Here is a 17,298-nt window from a genome sequence, read left to right on the forward strand (position 1 = left end):
AGTGCTTCAACGAACAGGTCTTTGTCGAAGGACTTCACTTTCCACCTCCTCCCTGTCGACTTCACCCCGCGTGGCCGTAGCGCCCGTCGTTCAATCGTGTACCGTATAGCTTGGTGGTCGCTATGCGTGTACTCATCTGACACCCTCCAGCCCATGTTGGCAAGCAACGTTGGGCTGCAGAAGGTGATGTCGATGATCGATTGTTGTACCCCCCTACAAAAGGTACTGACGGATCCCACGTTAGCCAGACTTACATCCAGCTTGGACAGAGCTTCCAGCAAGCTTTGTCCCCTCGGAGTAGTGCACCTGCTACCCCATTCGACAGCTCAAGCATTGAAGTCTCCTCCAATGACAACGGGCTTGCGGCCTGTGAGTTCGTCGGTGAGCACGTCTAGCATCCGGTCAAACTGCTCCGGCGACCACCTAGGTGGAGCGTAGCAGCTACAGATGCAGACGCCATCGACCACCGCGATCACGAACCCTTCTTGGTCGGACGGACCTCCTGGATCGGGTATCTACCCATCACGGCGATCGCTGCCATCCGACCCTTGTCGATTACCCAGTTAGTGCCTCCACGGGGGACCCGGTAGGGATCCGCGATAATGGCAATATCGCACCCCGTTTCGGCTGCCGTTTGCCAAAGCAACTCCTGTGCCGTTTCACAGTGGTTTAGGTTAATCTGTATAACCTGCACCATTATCGTTGCAATGCCCGCCTATAAGCCGCACACAGTGGGCCACCTGTGGCATGCTTATTTCCCGCTTCGACTGTGCAGAGCAGGCACCTGGGGGGTTTGCTACATCCCCTGGCGAAGTGGCCATCTTCGCCGCACCGCCTGCACAGCTTAGACCGATCGGGGGCCTTACACTTGGCCGCCCGATGGCCAAAGCCCATACACCTGAAACAGCGTTCGATACGCCGTTTCGACACCAGTGTACACACTGACCACCCTACCTTAATTTTGCCGGACGCCAACATCTTGTTGGCGATTTCCTCCGGCACGTTTAAGGTCGCGGTTTGCATATCTCCGTATGCCTTCCGCAAGCGGATGTCTGCGGGTGCCACATCAACCTTAAGCTGATCCCGCAGAGCATCACTCAGGTCAACTGTCGTCGTAATCTCGTCGAGGTTTTTACACTCGACCAGAACACGCTGCGACAGCGCCTTTACCTGGCCCGCTTCGCCCAGGGACTGCTCAACCAGTTTCTGGTAATTCGAACTCTGGACCGTGGGGTCTTTTTTTAGCTCGAAGAGCATATCCCCTGCCTGGGTTCGGCGGGTCTTTACTACGTTGGCCCCAAGCTCCTGCAACTTGGGGTCCACCCGAACCTTGCGCAGTAGTTCAGCGTACGACAGCTTACCTGTCAGCTTCAATACTAAGGCGTCGCCCTTATGGACGCGCCTTGGCTTTGGCTTTGCAGCCGCAGCCTCGCTCGGTTTCGGCCTCGGCGGTTTAGGCGGTTTACGCCTAACCACCCGCCATTCATCCTCCACGGTCCCGGCAGCACCATCCGGGACCGCCTCTGCGCGTTCGCTGGTAGAGGCGCGAGCCGAAGTCCGCTGCCTCTTAGCTACCAGCGTTGGTCCATGGTCGGGCGTAGCCGCCTTGCGCTTCGCAAGCGGCGTACGCGCCTGACTAGGCATGGCCACAGCCTTAGCGGCTATGACCAGAGCATCGGCGATTTCGCATCGTTGCAGAAGCTCTTGCCTCTCCACCTCGGCAGCTATGACGGTAGAGCGGAGGCTCACCGCCAGCTTTTTAATGTCGAGGTGGACATTTGACCTAGAGTTGATAAACGAGTACAACTCGTCCACCAACCTTTTGGCTTCCTCCAGCTTGCTACTGGCTGGAGGAAGCCCAACTTCGCCCTCAAGAGGGTGTACCACGCCCTCCGTTGACATTTGCCTACCGCTGTCGCTCGCCCTCTTGGCTGAGCTAGCAGCGGTGGCCACCTGCGTTCTAACTGGGGTGTTAGACTTTGGTGGAGTCAACTTCCTCTTCGGTATCGCCCCCGTTTTCGGGGGGCTTCCCTGTATGGGCTGTGCCCCCGATTTCGGCGGGCTTCCCTTCTTGGGCCGCGCCCCCGATAACGGGGGGCTACCTGTCTTTGCTGTTGGTGACCTGGCCAACTTACTACTTTTGGTAAAGATATCGTCTTTGCCACTAGTAGCACCCGTATTCGATCCCTCATTAAAATTTAAATACTTTTTCATTCGAAAGGGTCCCAACTCTAGGCCGCTATCTCCACTCGTAATTGTGTAGTCGCCTTAACGATCCCATGGTGATCTATGCAAGCAGGGAGGCCATGGCTAGGGACACTCCCCCCTACCCTTTATGGGGGCAGGGATGTCAGCATCCGATCAGCGTTAGTCAGGAATGTATCATCTGAGCCTACACCACCGCACTTTGACGTGAGTGACGAGCTTTGAACGTACCTAGAGACCAGCCACGGTTTTAACGGGACGGAAGGCAGCTGTACCATTAGCCTACTCGCCGTTTCAGGAATGTACCACCCTTCCTTACATAAGGTAGTAGAATAGCACAGCCGTCAGCCCTGTAGCGCCAAATCCAAACGTTTATTCCCGCCCGTCCAGTACACCATAATTAGGATCTTCCTGGAACCGATCCTAATGTGCCCATGGCACTCCTGACCCGGCTTTTTTGCTTAAAGTCCTGAGCTCTAACAGGACGCTACTACGTCCGCAGCTGGCTTATAGGAATTGAGCCCCGCTCGCCTCTTTACACCACTGCGCCACGCTAACCGCAAACACTACGGCGCCCGCAGCTGGCTTATAGGAGTTGAGCCCCGCTCGCCTCTTTACACCGCTACGCCACGCTACCCTCAGGCACAACGTGCCCCCCTTTCCCTGTTAGCACACAACTGAGGGTGCAACCAAAGACTGGTATTTGGTCGACCCTAGGCCCAGTTGCGTCCCGGCCGGTACCGCGCGGAGGTAGGGATAAGAGTTCCCGCTCCCATCTTAGTGGCTATACGGAGTCGCGCAAAGTCGAATGCGACTTTGTTCGGCGTCTTAACCTCGCTGGGTTAGGGCCTTAACCGGCCTGTGGTGGTATGCTGGAAGGGCTCAACGGTACGCACGTTCATGGGTGGTCATATCATCTACTAGAGTTGCGGTAAACCATACGAGCAGGGGACAGCTTTCATAGAGATAGGAAAGATGCGAAAATAGGTGATTAGGTGTCGGCTAATCAGTTATCCAATGTGCATGTTGAGAATTAAGGGTCGATAAAAGATCGTTATCGAAGTTTCCAATCCCCATGTCGACCAAAAGAAGGAATACAACGTGGTGATTGGAAGGTTCAGTATACATCAGCTGTTTAGCAAATCCACCAAAACAATGGCCGTAGGTTAAACCTTCTTCTAGCATTAACTCCAAGAACATTGAGAGGTTACAAAATCAGACAGATCGACCGCGCTTTGATGGAATTCTCGGATATAATTGACGTCAGGTTCTATCGAAGCAATAACGTTGGCTCGAACTACCTATAGTGATTGTAAAGACGCGTCTAGAACTAACCTAAACCTATACTAAACTGAGTATTGTGAACAACATTCGATGCCAATCTCGGCTAAATCTCGCAAGACTGAGGTAGCCCTCGCTCGGCGTCGCTGAAAACTATCTTCTTCCGGCTATGTGGCCAATTTCGATGGCGTTAAGGACGAGCTCTGCGACAGATTCGAATAGACCAGTAGTAGGTCCCAGAACGAGAACACGATGTAAAAATCGTAAATGGAGATGCTAGTTTGGAAAGAAGGAAAACTCCTGTCCAGCCATTGGTTTTATTCTTCGGTCGATGGCCCGAATTATCTAAGTCTAAACGGGCTTGCACATGCTTTCTATGTTTCCAACATTCGGGAATACAATTGCAATTGCGCTTAAGCTAATGAGATCCGCATACGGCAATCGGATGTGCTGGAAACTTATACAAGCATAACATAACATAGCGTGTTATTGCAGGAGATTCCCAACAAACATCTTTGTTTAAGAGTAGCTTATTCGATTATTTTGTAGCTGATATTCATGGAACAAATGCTTGATAAACTATTATACAACAATAGTGCTCCTTGTGTTACGTCAGAAAGTTAAGAAACAACAACGGGAACGAGTTGAAGATATGAATGGATTGTGAAGGAATATTCAAGGTACGATTGAGTTGACTGCGGAAGAGGTGGTAGGTACGTACAGCGTAGCAGCTGATTGGATTCCTCTTGGTGACAAACGAGAAGAATCAGGCAGGGAGTCCCACGCTTATTGCATCGGACGAAGCGCGTAGACAAACAGCTTGTGTTCATCAACGCAGAATACAATATTGTTGGAAACGATACACGAAACGTCTATAAAACAATCATCGGCGTCAGAAGCAGATTTTTCTCTATACATGTAATGAAGAACATCTAAAAATTCGCTACCCAATGCCAGACAAAAGGATTAGTTTGACACATTCATTAATGGTTATGAACAAGCGGAGTAAACCGTAGCCAGCTGAACATTGCAGGTAATTGGCAAGGGGTGAATCAGTTGAAAAGTGGTTGAGAGAAGCCAATAATTGGTGAGTCTTCTGGATCGTGATCCACCATAGGGCTGTAAAAAAGACTTTTAAGCCTTTTAAGAAAGTTGAGGCTCACCAACTTTGCAAAACAAAGTACTTGGTAGATGGCAGGAAATCCCAACAGAGGTGACTGTAGGGAACATGCCCGGCTAAATAAATTAACGAGTTAATGAGTCTAGATCGATTGAATCATTTGTTTCAGTGCAACTAAAATTCATACATACATACGGCATACCGAAAGTTCGAAAGAACTGTAAGTAAAAAGGGGTTCTACTTATGATTTGATTCGAGCATGTAGACTTACCGTTTTCTCCCAGGGGGGCTTCCTATCTAACCGATGTAAAACGAGTAGAACTTTCCCCGGACGCGCATTGGCTGCTTGGCGGGCACGGGACCGTTGTTCGGCGGGCGGGGCTATGCTTAGGTGAACGACACGAGGCTGTCGCCTGCGGGGCAAACTCTTCTTGTGGGTGGATTTTCTAAACTCTTCGCGCACTGACTGACACTTAGTCCGTCCACTATAGTGGCTACCACGTGCCCGGGTACATTTTTTGGAATAGAGACCTTGCACTGGCTCACCCGCCGATATTTTACGGAAACGGGCTATCGAGATAGCAGTTATTATTTTCGCGGACACACTTCACCTCAGGGCACACGGATTCTTCCTTCTCTCTTCGGCGTTTACACGGATCGACACTAAATCGTGTTGAGAACTCGTTCGCACGATTTACGCAGCGCGGGTGTAATGCGGTAGATTTAAGTAGCGGGGTTTTTTCCAGGCTACGCACAGCACTTCACGGAACACGGTCGATACGAACTTCCTTCTTGATACCGCCACGTGGATACCGCCTGGGGGTAGCAACTCGTTACTCCCACTCTTAGGCACGTCCGATCGCCTCGCTTGCCAGAACAAAAAGCCTCGATCTCCTTGCTGATCGCAAGCAACTCCCTCTTGTAGGCTTAAGCGGAACTCCCTTGCGTTACGGCAGAACTCCTCCGCTCTCGGTCGGTTCGTGCAGTGGAGCCAATGGTAACCGCGGCGTCTCGATAAAGGGGTTTTATTATATAAATAAACAATTTTTGGAACTAACATGCAATACAAAATACAATTTTTTGAACTATTTACAGTTACTATGGGACATGGTCACATGTTACAGAACGAGAGAACGAACATACATTGTGTGACTCGAGACTCTCACAGCATGGGCGTAGCGACGAGGGGGGGGGGGTTTTGGGGGTTCAAACCCCCCCCCAGGAGAAAATTTGTTATACACTTTCAAGCTTGAAATTTCACAGCCAGCTGTTGTTTAAAGTATAGGAAAATGTACGGGGCTGATTGTACGATCCCCGTCGGCGTCGTGAACTTAGAGCCGGGGTGGTTTGTGCTGTTTTAAGCCCCATTTAATGCGATCTTGAGTTACTCGTCGTCCATTTTCCAGGTATCTCTGAAGTCGCAGTTTTTACTTAAAAAATAAAAAATGTCGCTTTAGACCTGGACGAGCCATCTCGCACGTTGAGTCGCTATGTGCCGGTGTCGGTGGGGTTGTTTTATAGAACCGTTTTCCTTACGACGTGACTAGTTCACTGTACTTTACTCCAAATGTACGTTGGTAATCTTCCCGAGCAGTGTATGTTGCCTTTGATTCATGCACCTCCGCTACTCTTCACTTTCAGCTTGCACTTCGTCAAATGCCGTCCGCAAAGGCGCGTAAGTCCTCCGTGAGCATGGTCTATCGGTCTAATAGGGGGTTTGTACATTGTCAGGTTCCTAAGGTGGCTTATGCCTCTTAATCGCAGCGTTTGGCGAAGCTCAAAGTAGGCCCGTTGTCCTGCTTGAATATGCCGCTGGATCTCCTTATTTGTGTTGTTATCCGCGGCTACCAGCGATCTCACATACACGAGCTCATCTACGACTTCTGGATCGTCGCCGTCAACGATTACCGTCCGCGAAAAAAGCACGTTCGTCTCATTTGATCCGCGTTAAATCAGACCAGACTAAATCGCAAAATTTAAAAGAATGAGTTAATGACAGCAAACGTTCAAGAATTTTCTAAGCTACATTTTACTCTAATAAGACTACATAAATGTTGCAAACAGTCAGTGTTATGAGATGATTTCGAACAATTGATAGTTACAAACCATACAGAGCAGCAAATTTTGAACGCGTTTTTCTCGAAATAAGATTTTTGTCACTTGGCTCGGTCTGACTTAACAGCGACCATTTGAGCTATTATCATTCATGTATTTGGTCTTCGACACGTTGATTTAAAGCCCAATCCTGCAAGGCTCCGCCTTCAGTCTAGCACAGATGGTCGGTGTTAAGTCAGACCGAACCAAGTGACAAAAATTTGATTTCGTGAAAAACGAAGTCAAAGTTTGCTGCTGCTGTGTAGTTGAAAGCTATCGATCGTTCGAAACCATTTCATATCTCTGGCTGTTTGCAACATTTGTTTGATCTTATTAGAGTAAAATGTAGCTTACGAAATTCTTAATCGTTTGCTGTCATTACCTTATTATTTTAAATTTTGCGACTTGGTCCGGTCTGATTTAACACCGACCAGATGGCCTTCGTCGTGGCAAAGTTTCTGTAACCTGCTTAGCCACCTGGCAAAGTCATCTGCTTAGCCAAGAAGTTTGCTACATTTACTAAGAATCAAACCTCTCTTTTCGAAATCTGATCGTCGGATCACCTTACGAGCGATGTCGAGAATCATACAGCATAAGTTGTTCTTCAGCACTCTCGCTGCGTCTTGAAGAGACTCAGTTCTATGGATTTTAACAGCCTCTTCCAGCCGAGATTCGAACATACAACGTACCTCAATGCCGGCTGGGAAGCCATAACTTTAACTCTGTTATTTCAATTTGATTTTTTGTCTGATGAGCAAAGCAAAGCCGTGGGATTAAACGTCCTTTCTAAGACTTGATCCCTCTTCATCGACAGACTTCGCAGTCGGCTACTACAGTACAGGACAGTTACCGGGCTAGTACAAAAATCCTACTGACTCTATCTAGCAGCACCGCCTAGCCGAGATTCGAACATGCGACGACTGATTTGTTGACCCAGCATCGTACCTCGAAACCAACTAGGCGGCATTTGTCTGATGCAGAACACTCAATTTCAACCAAAATAGTTTTTAACTGAAAATAATACTCCATTTCCTGAATAAGCTGCTTACGGTTAGGCTATGTCAGATTTGTTTTGGTAAAACCCCCCCCAAGGAACTTTTCTGGCTACGCCCATGTCTCACAGACTTCGTGAAATGAAATAGTACGACAAAGAGGGAGATCTAAGATCGCCCGAAAAGAGACGCACGGATATGAGAGTATTAATATCGTACCTGAAACGAGCGCGTCAGTTTTTGGACGAACGTAGACGTTAGCGGACGTGGTTGGCTCGGGCGGAGGCAACCGAGACGGACACTACAGTGACTAGGGAACAAATCGATCGGGAACATAAAAGCAAAGCCCTGGGTATAAATGTCTTTACCCTTATTTATCGACAGACCTAGTAGTCGGTTATTAGAGTACAGCAGCAGCATCACCAAACCGAGATTGGAACATACGACGACTAAGTTTTTAGACCAGCATCGTACCTCGAGGCTAACTGGGCAGTTAGGGACAAGCTACAACTGTCAATAGGGTCTTCTACCTATCACTCGCACAAATCTAGCGTCGTATAGAACGGTAGCCCTTTATAAACATGAAACATAAAAGCTAGAGGAAGCAGATCGATGATCGCAGTGTGAGGTGTGTGAGTATTCCGGAACTGAGGAATCACCCAACGCGTAGAGCTATATAGGATTAGGTCTTACCTCGCTGACTGTCCGTTGGGAAAAGAGGCCGATTGAACGGGTGTACTTTCCAGCATGCTTTGCAGCGCATGCTGTGATCCGCGGGTTTTCGTGTCGGAGTTACTTTAATGCAGTAACTGCGCGCATACAGTATGCACCCCTTTGTTGGTGCATATATTGTCACACAGCTACGGCAGTGTTATTGGTTTATCTTTGTGATACCACACAAGGTGTTACTTGACGGTGACGGGAAATTGAAAGATAATATGTATATGTAAAATGAATTGCATCAAGTTTACGAATAATGAATGATACAATGAAATTAAAATAATGTGGCAGGTGGTAGTGGGAAGGACGCGTAGCCCAAATGCATAACGAAAGTTGATCCGATTGTCATCTTGACCGTTAGAATTGTATGCTCTTCATTTTTTTGTATGAGTATATTATAGAAATACTATAGGTTCAAGAGTTAAAACTGTTTATGTGCTAAGTAAAATGTTCTTAAAAAATTCTAATGCAGCAACTGTTATTCGCGGTTTTATACATCAAATTTAATACTAGCAGTTTGATTTTTAACAACAATATACACATTTTAATGGTTTCGTATAAATATGTACTTTCCAATATACCGGTAAATGGCTAATCAACTATATAAGTTGCACATGTACATTAACAATAAGATGGATTTAGATATTACACAAAAAATCAGAATACAATAAACAGGTTAAAAAATTAGCTACATGGTTTGATTATTTAGTTTTATTATTCGATGGCGGTCTAATTGCGTTTGAGGCAACAGGAGCACTGTTGGCAGCGCTGACACCATTCCGACGAGCCTTGATTCGAGTCTGTAGTGTGGCCAATAAACCATTCAGCACATCATGATTAGGAATTTTCTTTGCAAATAGAAGCCGCTTAACCGAATCGTCGTAGGTTAGGAGCGCGACCATGTTCTGCAGTAGAAACCCTTGGCAGTACTCCATCAGTTTTTGAGCATTATAAACCTGTAGGTGGTTCAGAAGCATTGTAGGCTTAAGAGGTTATGAGGTAAGTGAAGATGAATTACCTTAGCGTGGATATACATTGCTACTACATTATCGATATCGATCATTTCAGCACATCGTGCCTCGGTGTAGCGGAGGAGGCCCTCCAACTGGAAGAAACTAGCCGCAGCCATCAGCTCTAGTACATCACCAGCGGCCACGTCCAGTGTATTACATCCTCCACTATACAAGAATTGCATTACCAACTGAAAATTTTGATGAAAATACTCTTTAATATGACCAGGACATCTTGAGAGAATTAAAACATACCTCGAATATATGATACCGGATGTCGTTGATTTGAACTGTAGGCGTGCCAGTGCCTTCGTTCAGCTTTGAACTGAGCATACTCTGCAAACGTGGTGATGCGGTTACCAAAACGATCTTGTGTCCGTAGAAAATGCGATTTTCGACTCTGTAAATTCCAAAATTAGTTGATAGATTTGAAAGAATCTTCGCCAACAAGTACCTGAATGTCACATCGCTCAGTTCCGGATTGTTAACAAACTTAGGATCAATTCTGGACCCGTTTGATGGCTGCAGTACTGGTTCTTTGATCGGCTTGATTGGCTCCCAACCGAAGCAAGTGCTGAAGATGTCTGCCAAAAGAAGAGTCGTTCCCTCCTTCTACAATGTAATATATAACTGGTTAGAGACTGCTGCTGATTCCAAATTTCCTCTGAGAAACATACCTTACTGTAGCGGAAAATGTTGAACAACAATGGCAGACATTCTGTCACAAACTGTTGACTGTAGTCATCTGGACAAACTTGCAGAAAATCTTGTAACAGCTGGTCTATGACGGCATCCAATCGAAGTTCATGAGCAGCGGCCAGAGCATGCATCCAGCAATGCAAAGTCCAGGGAACTCCGAGTGCACGCAACTCAATGGTAATGTCTAAAATTTGGGAATTGCTTAGTTACCATCAGAAGATTAGCGAGTTAGAATTAATTCTTACCCAGGTGGTTGTTCTCAGCACTGTGATACATGGCCTCTTGAAGACTTTTAATTTGCGTTTTGTTTAGTGTTGGAGGAACTTCAGTTTGTCTCTCTAGTTGACTGCGACTGGTGCTGTCACCTTCGGCAAGCATTTCCTCTAACGAGAGCACCTCCCGACTACCTGGAGCTAGTGGATGCGATAGAAGTTTCCTCAGCGAAACTCTTTGACCGTGGGCCGCTGCTACAGAAATCGCACTACAACAAAAGATGATCATATAAATAAGTTGAGCGAGGAAGTTGTTAAGTTGAAATTTTACCTGTAACAGCCCCGTTGTGCACTACCAGAGAAGCACAGCGAATCCTTTAATTGCGTTGACAAGAAAGCGTGCGCCCCATGCGCAAGCAATAGCGAAACCACTTCGACAACTCCTCCTCCGCTGGCTACCTGCAGTGGCGTCAAGGTGCATTTATCCTCACTTAGCCGTGCTCCCCCCTCCACGTGGGCTCCGCGTTCTAACAACGTTCGAATGGCTTGATAGTTTCCTTTACATGCAGCAAAGGTTAGCGCTGTCCAGTGTTGCGTTTCCGGATGAATTGCTGGACAGTTTGCGGTTCCAACTGTCGGCACTTCGACATTTGGATCCGCTCCGGCATCCAGCAATGTTTGTATAGCTGCATCATCATTACGAATTGCTGCGATCATAAGAGCGGTCATTCCTTGATGATTGAGCGTATCGTAACGGGTTGTCGGTGGGACCAACGATAGCGCTTGAATGAGCAACTCTCCTCGACCAGTCAACATCAAACGGAACGCTAGAGCATAGGTTGCGCGTCGTCCGCACTCACTGGAGTCCTCCTAAAGATTTAACAAGATTTTTTAATATCTAGATAGTACAGATTATCTACGTAATACTTACTATATTACTGCTAGTGGTAGAGGTGGATGAATTGGACGACAAGGAACCATGCAGTGGTTGAGTTTGGCCTGAATGATTCGACGAAGCTATACTTTGGCTGGACAGGGTGAGTCTCTTCGAGGGTAACTCTTCTTCTGATATAATTTGTCGTGGAGGGCAGTCAACGCCGGGTAGCAACAGTCGAGCTGCCTGCATAATATCATCTTTGTCAATCAGTAACGCATGTCGATACTCGGCATGAGCTGAGGAAACACGCAGCCACTCCACCAGCGGTGGTAAAACTACATATGCTCTTTCGTAGCACAATTCTTGGATGTTTGTACCACCACCATTGGTCGCTACTCCGATATCATTGTGTTCCAATTGTGAGCAACGCATAAAGTAAAATAGTACACGAAGTGCTGACTGCGACATGGTGATATGTTGGCTCCTTTGCTGCGCTCTGGTAACCAGGTCCTTCAATTCATTGAGGCTTCCGACGCAAGTTGTCAGGAGACATGGTTCAAGAGCAGGGCTTTGTGTGTTGGAGTTTATCGACGATTGACTAGCCCAACGTGGCATGGTAAGCGCTCCTGAAGCAACTCGGCCAGCATTGAGGTGCGCATATGGTTGCAGTAATCCCCACAAATCGCCTGACCCGGCTATTGCATGTTCTAGACCACTAGCCGTCAGTGTAGACGTTGGATCCGTTGGCAGGCATTGAAGAAATATTTCCTCCAACAAATTCTCCAACCCAGCACAGAGATATACGGCAGCATATTCATGAACGAATCTTCCCAGCCTAGCATCAGCCATCCAACGGTGGAATCGTCCTACCGGCAGTTGCAGCCCTGCACGGGCTGACTTACTTTGTTTGAGAGCACTATCACCAGGCACGGCAAACATAGCGGCAGCTCGAAGGCATGCCTTGATACAAGAATCTGCCAGAGCTGGTGACAGCACAATTTTAAAAGCTCCAGAAACTTCATGCTTTGAACATAATCCCAAAGGCCCGGATAGCCGTTGAACTTCTCTAGCAACACGAACTAGAGCACGTTGAAGCAGGTATCCCAATCTAGGAACTGCTTCCACTGACACTCGCTCCGAATGTTCTCGGCAACGCCCAGATCTTAGTACCCGTAAAACGCAGTGCTGGCTCCAGGGAGGATGCTGCAGCTCAACGAGACGATTGTGTGAATCGACCCATACGAACTCATCGGCGCTCGTTACATTAGTGTTAACCGTTTCCAATGAACTATACCTGCCGAGTCTACGCTCTGGCTCAGAACTCTCAGATCCGGCACTCAAACTGCTATAGGTAGAGGTACTGGTGTGCGAGCGCATCGTTAGTTGTTGTATAGCAAGTTTAATGTCTTCCAAGCCACCGCCACCCCAAGGAATTTTAGCCGGAGTAGCTCGGTGACGCGATCTCGAGTGGTTGGTACTAGCCCGTGAACGTGCACTTCGGTTTGTTACTCCTGCGGCTAGGCGATCTTCAGGAAGTGGACCAAGCGGACCACTATTTCTGTTACCACCGGGAGAGCTACTTCCGTGACCGGTGTCCGACATGGACGCATGACCGGAGGACCGATTTTCATCCGACGAACTGTGGCACTCGTTAACGCGCTGCAGACCACGAAAATCATGCGTTCCAGTATGGTGGTGGGTTCGTGTGATTCCTAACCCCTTCTGAGGTGGTCCTCCTAGGGAGTTTTGCTGCGATTGGGGATGGTGGTAAGATTGTATGGCATGATGATTTTGAGAGAAGTGTTGCTTTAAGTAGCTGACACTACTAGCGTTGCTAGAACTGTTGCTGCTGGAGTTTAGTGGTTCAGTAGAAGAAGCCGGTGAGTTGAGTAGGTTGCCGCTACTGTTGCTGAGCCCGCTAGCATTGAGTCGCTTGTTGTTGTTTCCACTGCCGTTCATATTTGTTTTATCAAGCCCAGAACTGATCATTGCCGGTTGCGATTTAACTGGGGAACTTTGGACGGTTAGTTTTGTGGGACCAGCAACGGATCGATGAGGACCCTGTTGCTGTGAGCCACCATGATGGTTTTGCAATGGACCATTAGGCTGTTGTTGGGGTCCATGTTGGGTTTGCTGCTTGTGGTTTCCGTTCGTGAATTTATTTGGCCCTACGTCTCGTTCCGGTATCATCGCTGATGTGCTGTAGGATAAATTGTTATTGCTACCGTTCGTCGTGTTGCTGGAGGTGGTAGTATCTCCGCACTGCTGAAGGCTCTGAACAGGGGACAGATTGTAGTTTCGGGGATCCTGGTTGCCATTGACTGGGCGTACGGCGATTTCTTTCGAGATACGCGGAGCTGGCGTCGCAACCGCTGGACTCTGAATCCGTGGCCCGGATGTAACGGGATTTGAGGATGCTATATAATGATTGCCAGGCGATAGTCCATTGGAGCCATTCTGAAGGTTGGTGCTAGCGCTGTTTACACCGGAACTGGTTGAATTACTGTTGTTGGATGGTGAACTGACATGGCTGTTGGCGACTGTTCCAGAGGGTCTGCAAATAAAACATATTAAATTAGTTTAATCTTTCTATTTACCACAAGTTAAATTGCACCAATCATTTTTAGGAACTTTAGAATGTGCTCACCAAGGGATAGAAATACTAAATCGTTTATGTGTGTTCAACTTAAATAAATATACTTTACCGTGCCCGCCAGTTCTGCACAAAGCTCCAATCGAAAGGGTCACCGATGTCTTCATCGATACAGCCATAGCCGTTTTCGACGGAATCATTCTGGAAGACTGCTTGCACAATATCCGAAGCCGCTTTGTAGCTTTCCTCGATTTTTATATTGATGACGCCATTCACAACACTTTCAACGAACGACGGCAACGAATTGCGGTTCTGTTCATCGAAAGCGATTGACTGCTGATCCGTTCGTCCGATTTCCACCACCTGAGTGTGATTTCGCTTAGGGATCTCACCGATCACGGCAGTCGTTTTCACTGCCGGTACCGGAGGCGCTGGCGCTGGCTTCTTTTGCGTTATGACAACGGTAGCAGAACAACCCGGTCCCATTGGATCCACTGTGGAAGTTGCGGTCGCGGGGGGATTTTTGTTTTTCTCCTCCAGTACTGATTTGAGCTGCTGGATGAATTCTTTGCCCGGTTTTTGATGCTCCATTCGATCGTCGGCAGTGTCCTTACGCTTTGGTTTGATGATAATCGAGTTTTGGCGACGAAATTGCATTTCGGCCGTTTCTTCGCACAGGCGCTGCGCGTGGAAGACATTTAGTTCGGTTGTTTTCGGGGGTGGAGGTGTCGGAGGGCTGGATCGTGTTTTTTCGTTTTTCTTGTGAGCGATACTATCGCCGAAGTAGATGATTACTTTATGATCTTTTTGTTTTTCAATCTTGTTTTTCAAATTTTGAGTCGATACTGTGGGCCCCGGTGGAGGAACCGGCGATAGGTAGCTAAAATAGTCATCCTCCTCGGCGAGATTGTTCGTACTTTTGATCATTTTTGGTTCAAGAAGGCCTCCACTGTAGCGGTTTCTGTTGATTTTTGAAAAACAGGAGATTTCGTTGCAGCTTTGAGCTTTTTTCATTCGATTATGAAGCCTGGTTCCGATCGATGCTTGCTCGTCGAAGCTGTAGTTAAGATCCGTTGCAGAAGGACCCGCCGATGGTGTCACGGTAACGCCATGGCGGCCTTCCTTGTTGCAGTCGTTCGACATGCGTCTTTTCAGTATAAAATTATCGTTTCGATTGTTTTTGCTATTGTTTTTACAGTACTTTGTTCCTTGCTGCGATTTGCCTGCATAGGAAGTAGAGGAAGCTGGAGCATATTCGTTTGACCGCTCCGATTTGGGTGGAGGTTTTACTTTTAGTTTATACCCTCGTAGTTCCCGACAGAGACTACAGGTGCAGTCTTCCGTGCACGTCATGCTGCGCGTTTTCCTAGCTAGGACTGGGTCGCTACTAGCGAGGTTACAGCATTGCTACTGCTTTTGTTCGACAAGCATTTTCACTTTCGTTTTCATACAGCGTGGTGGTCACCAACCGCAGCCGCCTTCCGTGGTCAGCGTGGGTTCAGACCGCCTGCCACCGGGTAATTTTATGATGCATTGTAGGGTAGCAGCACATGCATGGCAAGAAAAAAAACATCGCGGAATTACACTTATAGCTTCTGTCGACTGCAAATGCTGCAAATGAAGTTGAAATGTATTAGCTAAATTATTTCGGACAGCAGCCGCATTACGGCGGTTAAGCGCATTGGCACGTTGAAGGGAAGCCATTAATTTGAATATATGTGGTAGCAGAGAAATCGATTTTATTATGGCACAGAAATGCTGGTGCTTAAGCTGGTGCAATGTTATGAAATTGTTTGAATGGTATTTCGATCTAAAGGTAGGAAGTCAGTGCAATTCTCATAAATTTAAAGCCAGCTGGCAGTATGTAAAAACTGCCGCTACATGTAAGTTTGAAAATAATCCAAAAATCGATTGAACGCATGCTTTTAGCACTGGAAACCTCAACGATGGTTGGCATTTTCAGGCGACGAACGTTTCGCAGCGTCGGTCGGCACAATATCCATGTAGCTTCCACTTCATCAGCAGCAGGTATCGCCACTACTGTTAGCAGCTGCCGTAAAGATCATAATCGCATCGTAACAATTCCACTCCGTTGCATGTGCATTTCCTTTTTTCCAATTTAAGCCCTCAGCCCTACCATAGTGTGGCCAATCGCCAATCGAACCGGGGTCTTTGGCAGTAATAGAGCTTTGTTTCCATATCTTTCTGGGTCAACATTTACTCAGCATCAAGTGGGGTAGCACTCGGTGGATTCGGAAAGGCAGAAATAAACCTTTCGCTCCCTAGTGACATGGAAAATGCACAGCCAAAGCAAGAATTATTAAATTATGTCTCAACCAATCATGCATTGCATATATCGATTCGAAATTTGTCCTATTTATTTAGCGGCCAAAAAGGGCGTTGTTTAGATTAGATTGTTTAAATTGATTTGCAATAGTATATAACTGTTAGACAACATTTTTCATGTAATAAAAAGGTTTCTTTTTAGGTTTGACATAAACCATTGAAGGACGCCTACTCTCAACTTGATTTTTCAACATTCGCCATCCGTCTTCGTTTTTGCGTCTTTCATCTTTCAATTTTCGTCTTGTTTTGGTATGTGTATTCTATGGCCTTTTGCTATTGTCTTTTTGTCGTATTTTAATGCCTGTCTTGCTGGAATTATTTTTTGTTATTCTTCATCGTTTTTGTGGCATTTTTCGTTGCTCTTGGTAGCGTTTCTGTCATTATTTGTAATCATTTTTGACATTCCTCATCGCTGTTTTGCTGTTGTTTTATCGTCTTTTTCGTAGTTATTTGTTTTTGTCTTTTTGGCATTTCTGTCGTTTTACTAGCGTTTCGGCATCTTTTTGCCTATTTTTCCTAACTTTTTAGTCGTTTTTTTTGTTGCCTCTTCATTGTCTTTTTGTCTTCAGTTTGCTGTCTTTTCATCGTTCTTTTGTCATTTTATTGTTGTCTTTTCGACACTGTTTCGCAATCTTTTGTCATCTTGTTGTTGTCTTTCCTTAGTGTTCTTCGTCTCTTTGTTATTTCTCTGTCGTTGTTTGTTGTCTTTTCATGATCTTTTATATCTTTTCAGAATATTTTCGTTGTCTATGTGTGGTTTTTTGATTTCTGTTTTCGTTATTTTTCGTCGCTTTTTTCAGTGGTTTTTTACTGTCGCCATATTCGTTGTCATTTTGGCGTCTTTTCTCCGTTTTTTGTCGTCTTTTCTTTGTATTTCTGTCATCTTTTCATCGTCTTTTGTTGTCGGTTACCAGAGTTTTTTTGTCACTTTTTCATTGTCTTTTTATCGTCTATTTACTGTCTTCTCGTCATTCTCTTGTCGTCTTTTTGTCATTCTATTGTTTTCGTCACCTTTAAGCCGGCTTTAGTCATCTCTTTGTTGTCCTTTATTTGTCGTCTCTTTGTTAACTTTCGGTCGCCTCTACATGATCTTTTGCCATCTTTTCGTTGCATGTTCATCGTGTTTTGGCCTCTGCTTTCGGTATTTTT

The 17,298-nt window shown here is 46.5% G+C and overlaps 1 protein-coding gene across 1 annotated transcript; it reads right to left on the reverse strand.

Moving 5' to 3' along the window:
• Nucleotides 1-9,113: 9,113 nt before the first annotated feature.
• Nucleotides 9,114-15,156, reverse strand: LOC128737387 (uncharacterized). Its single transcript, XM_053832015.1, is given in 9 exon segments — nt 9,114-9,368; nt 9,431-9,613; nt 9,678-9,822; nt 9,877-10,063; nt 10,096-10,305; nt 10,367-10,602; nt 10,665-11,203; nt 11,265-13,764; nt 13,916-15,156. Coding segments are annotated over 9 exon segments (5,496 nt in total).
• Between the last annotated feature and the right edge of the window lie 2,142 nt (nt 15,157-17,298).

Source organism: Sabethes cyaneus, chromosome 2, assembly GCF_943734655.1.
Source record: "Sabethes cyaneus chromosome 2, idSabCyanKW18_F2, whole genome shotgun sequence".
Lineage (NCBI taxonomy): Eukaryota > Metazoa > Arthropoda > Insecta > Diptera > Culicidae > Sabethes > Sabethes cyaneus.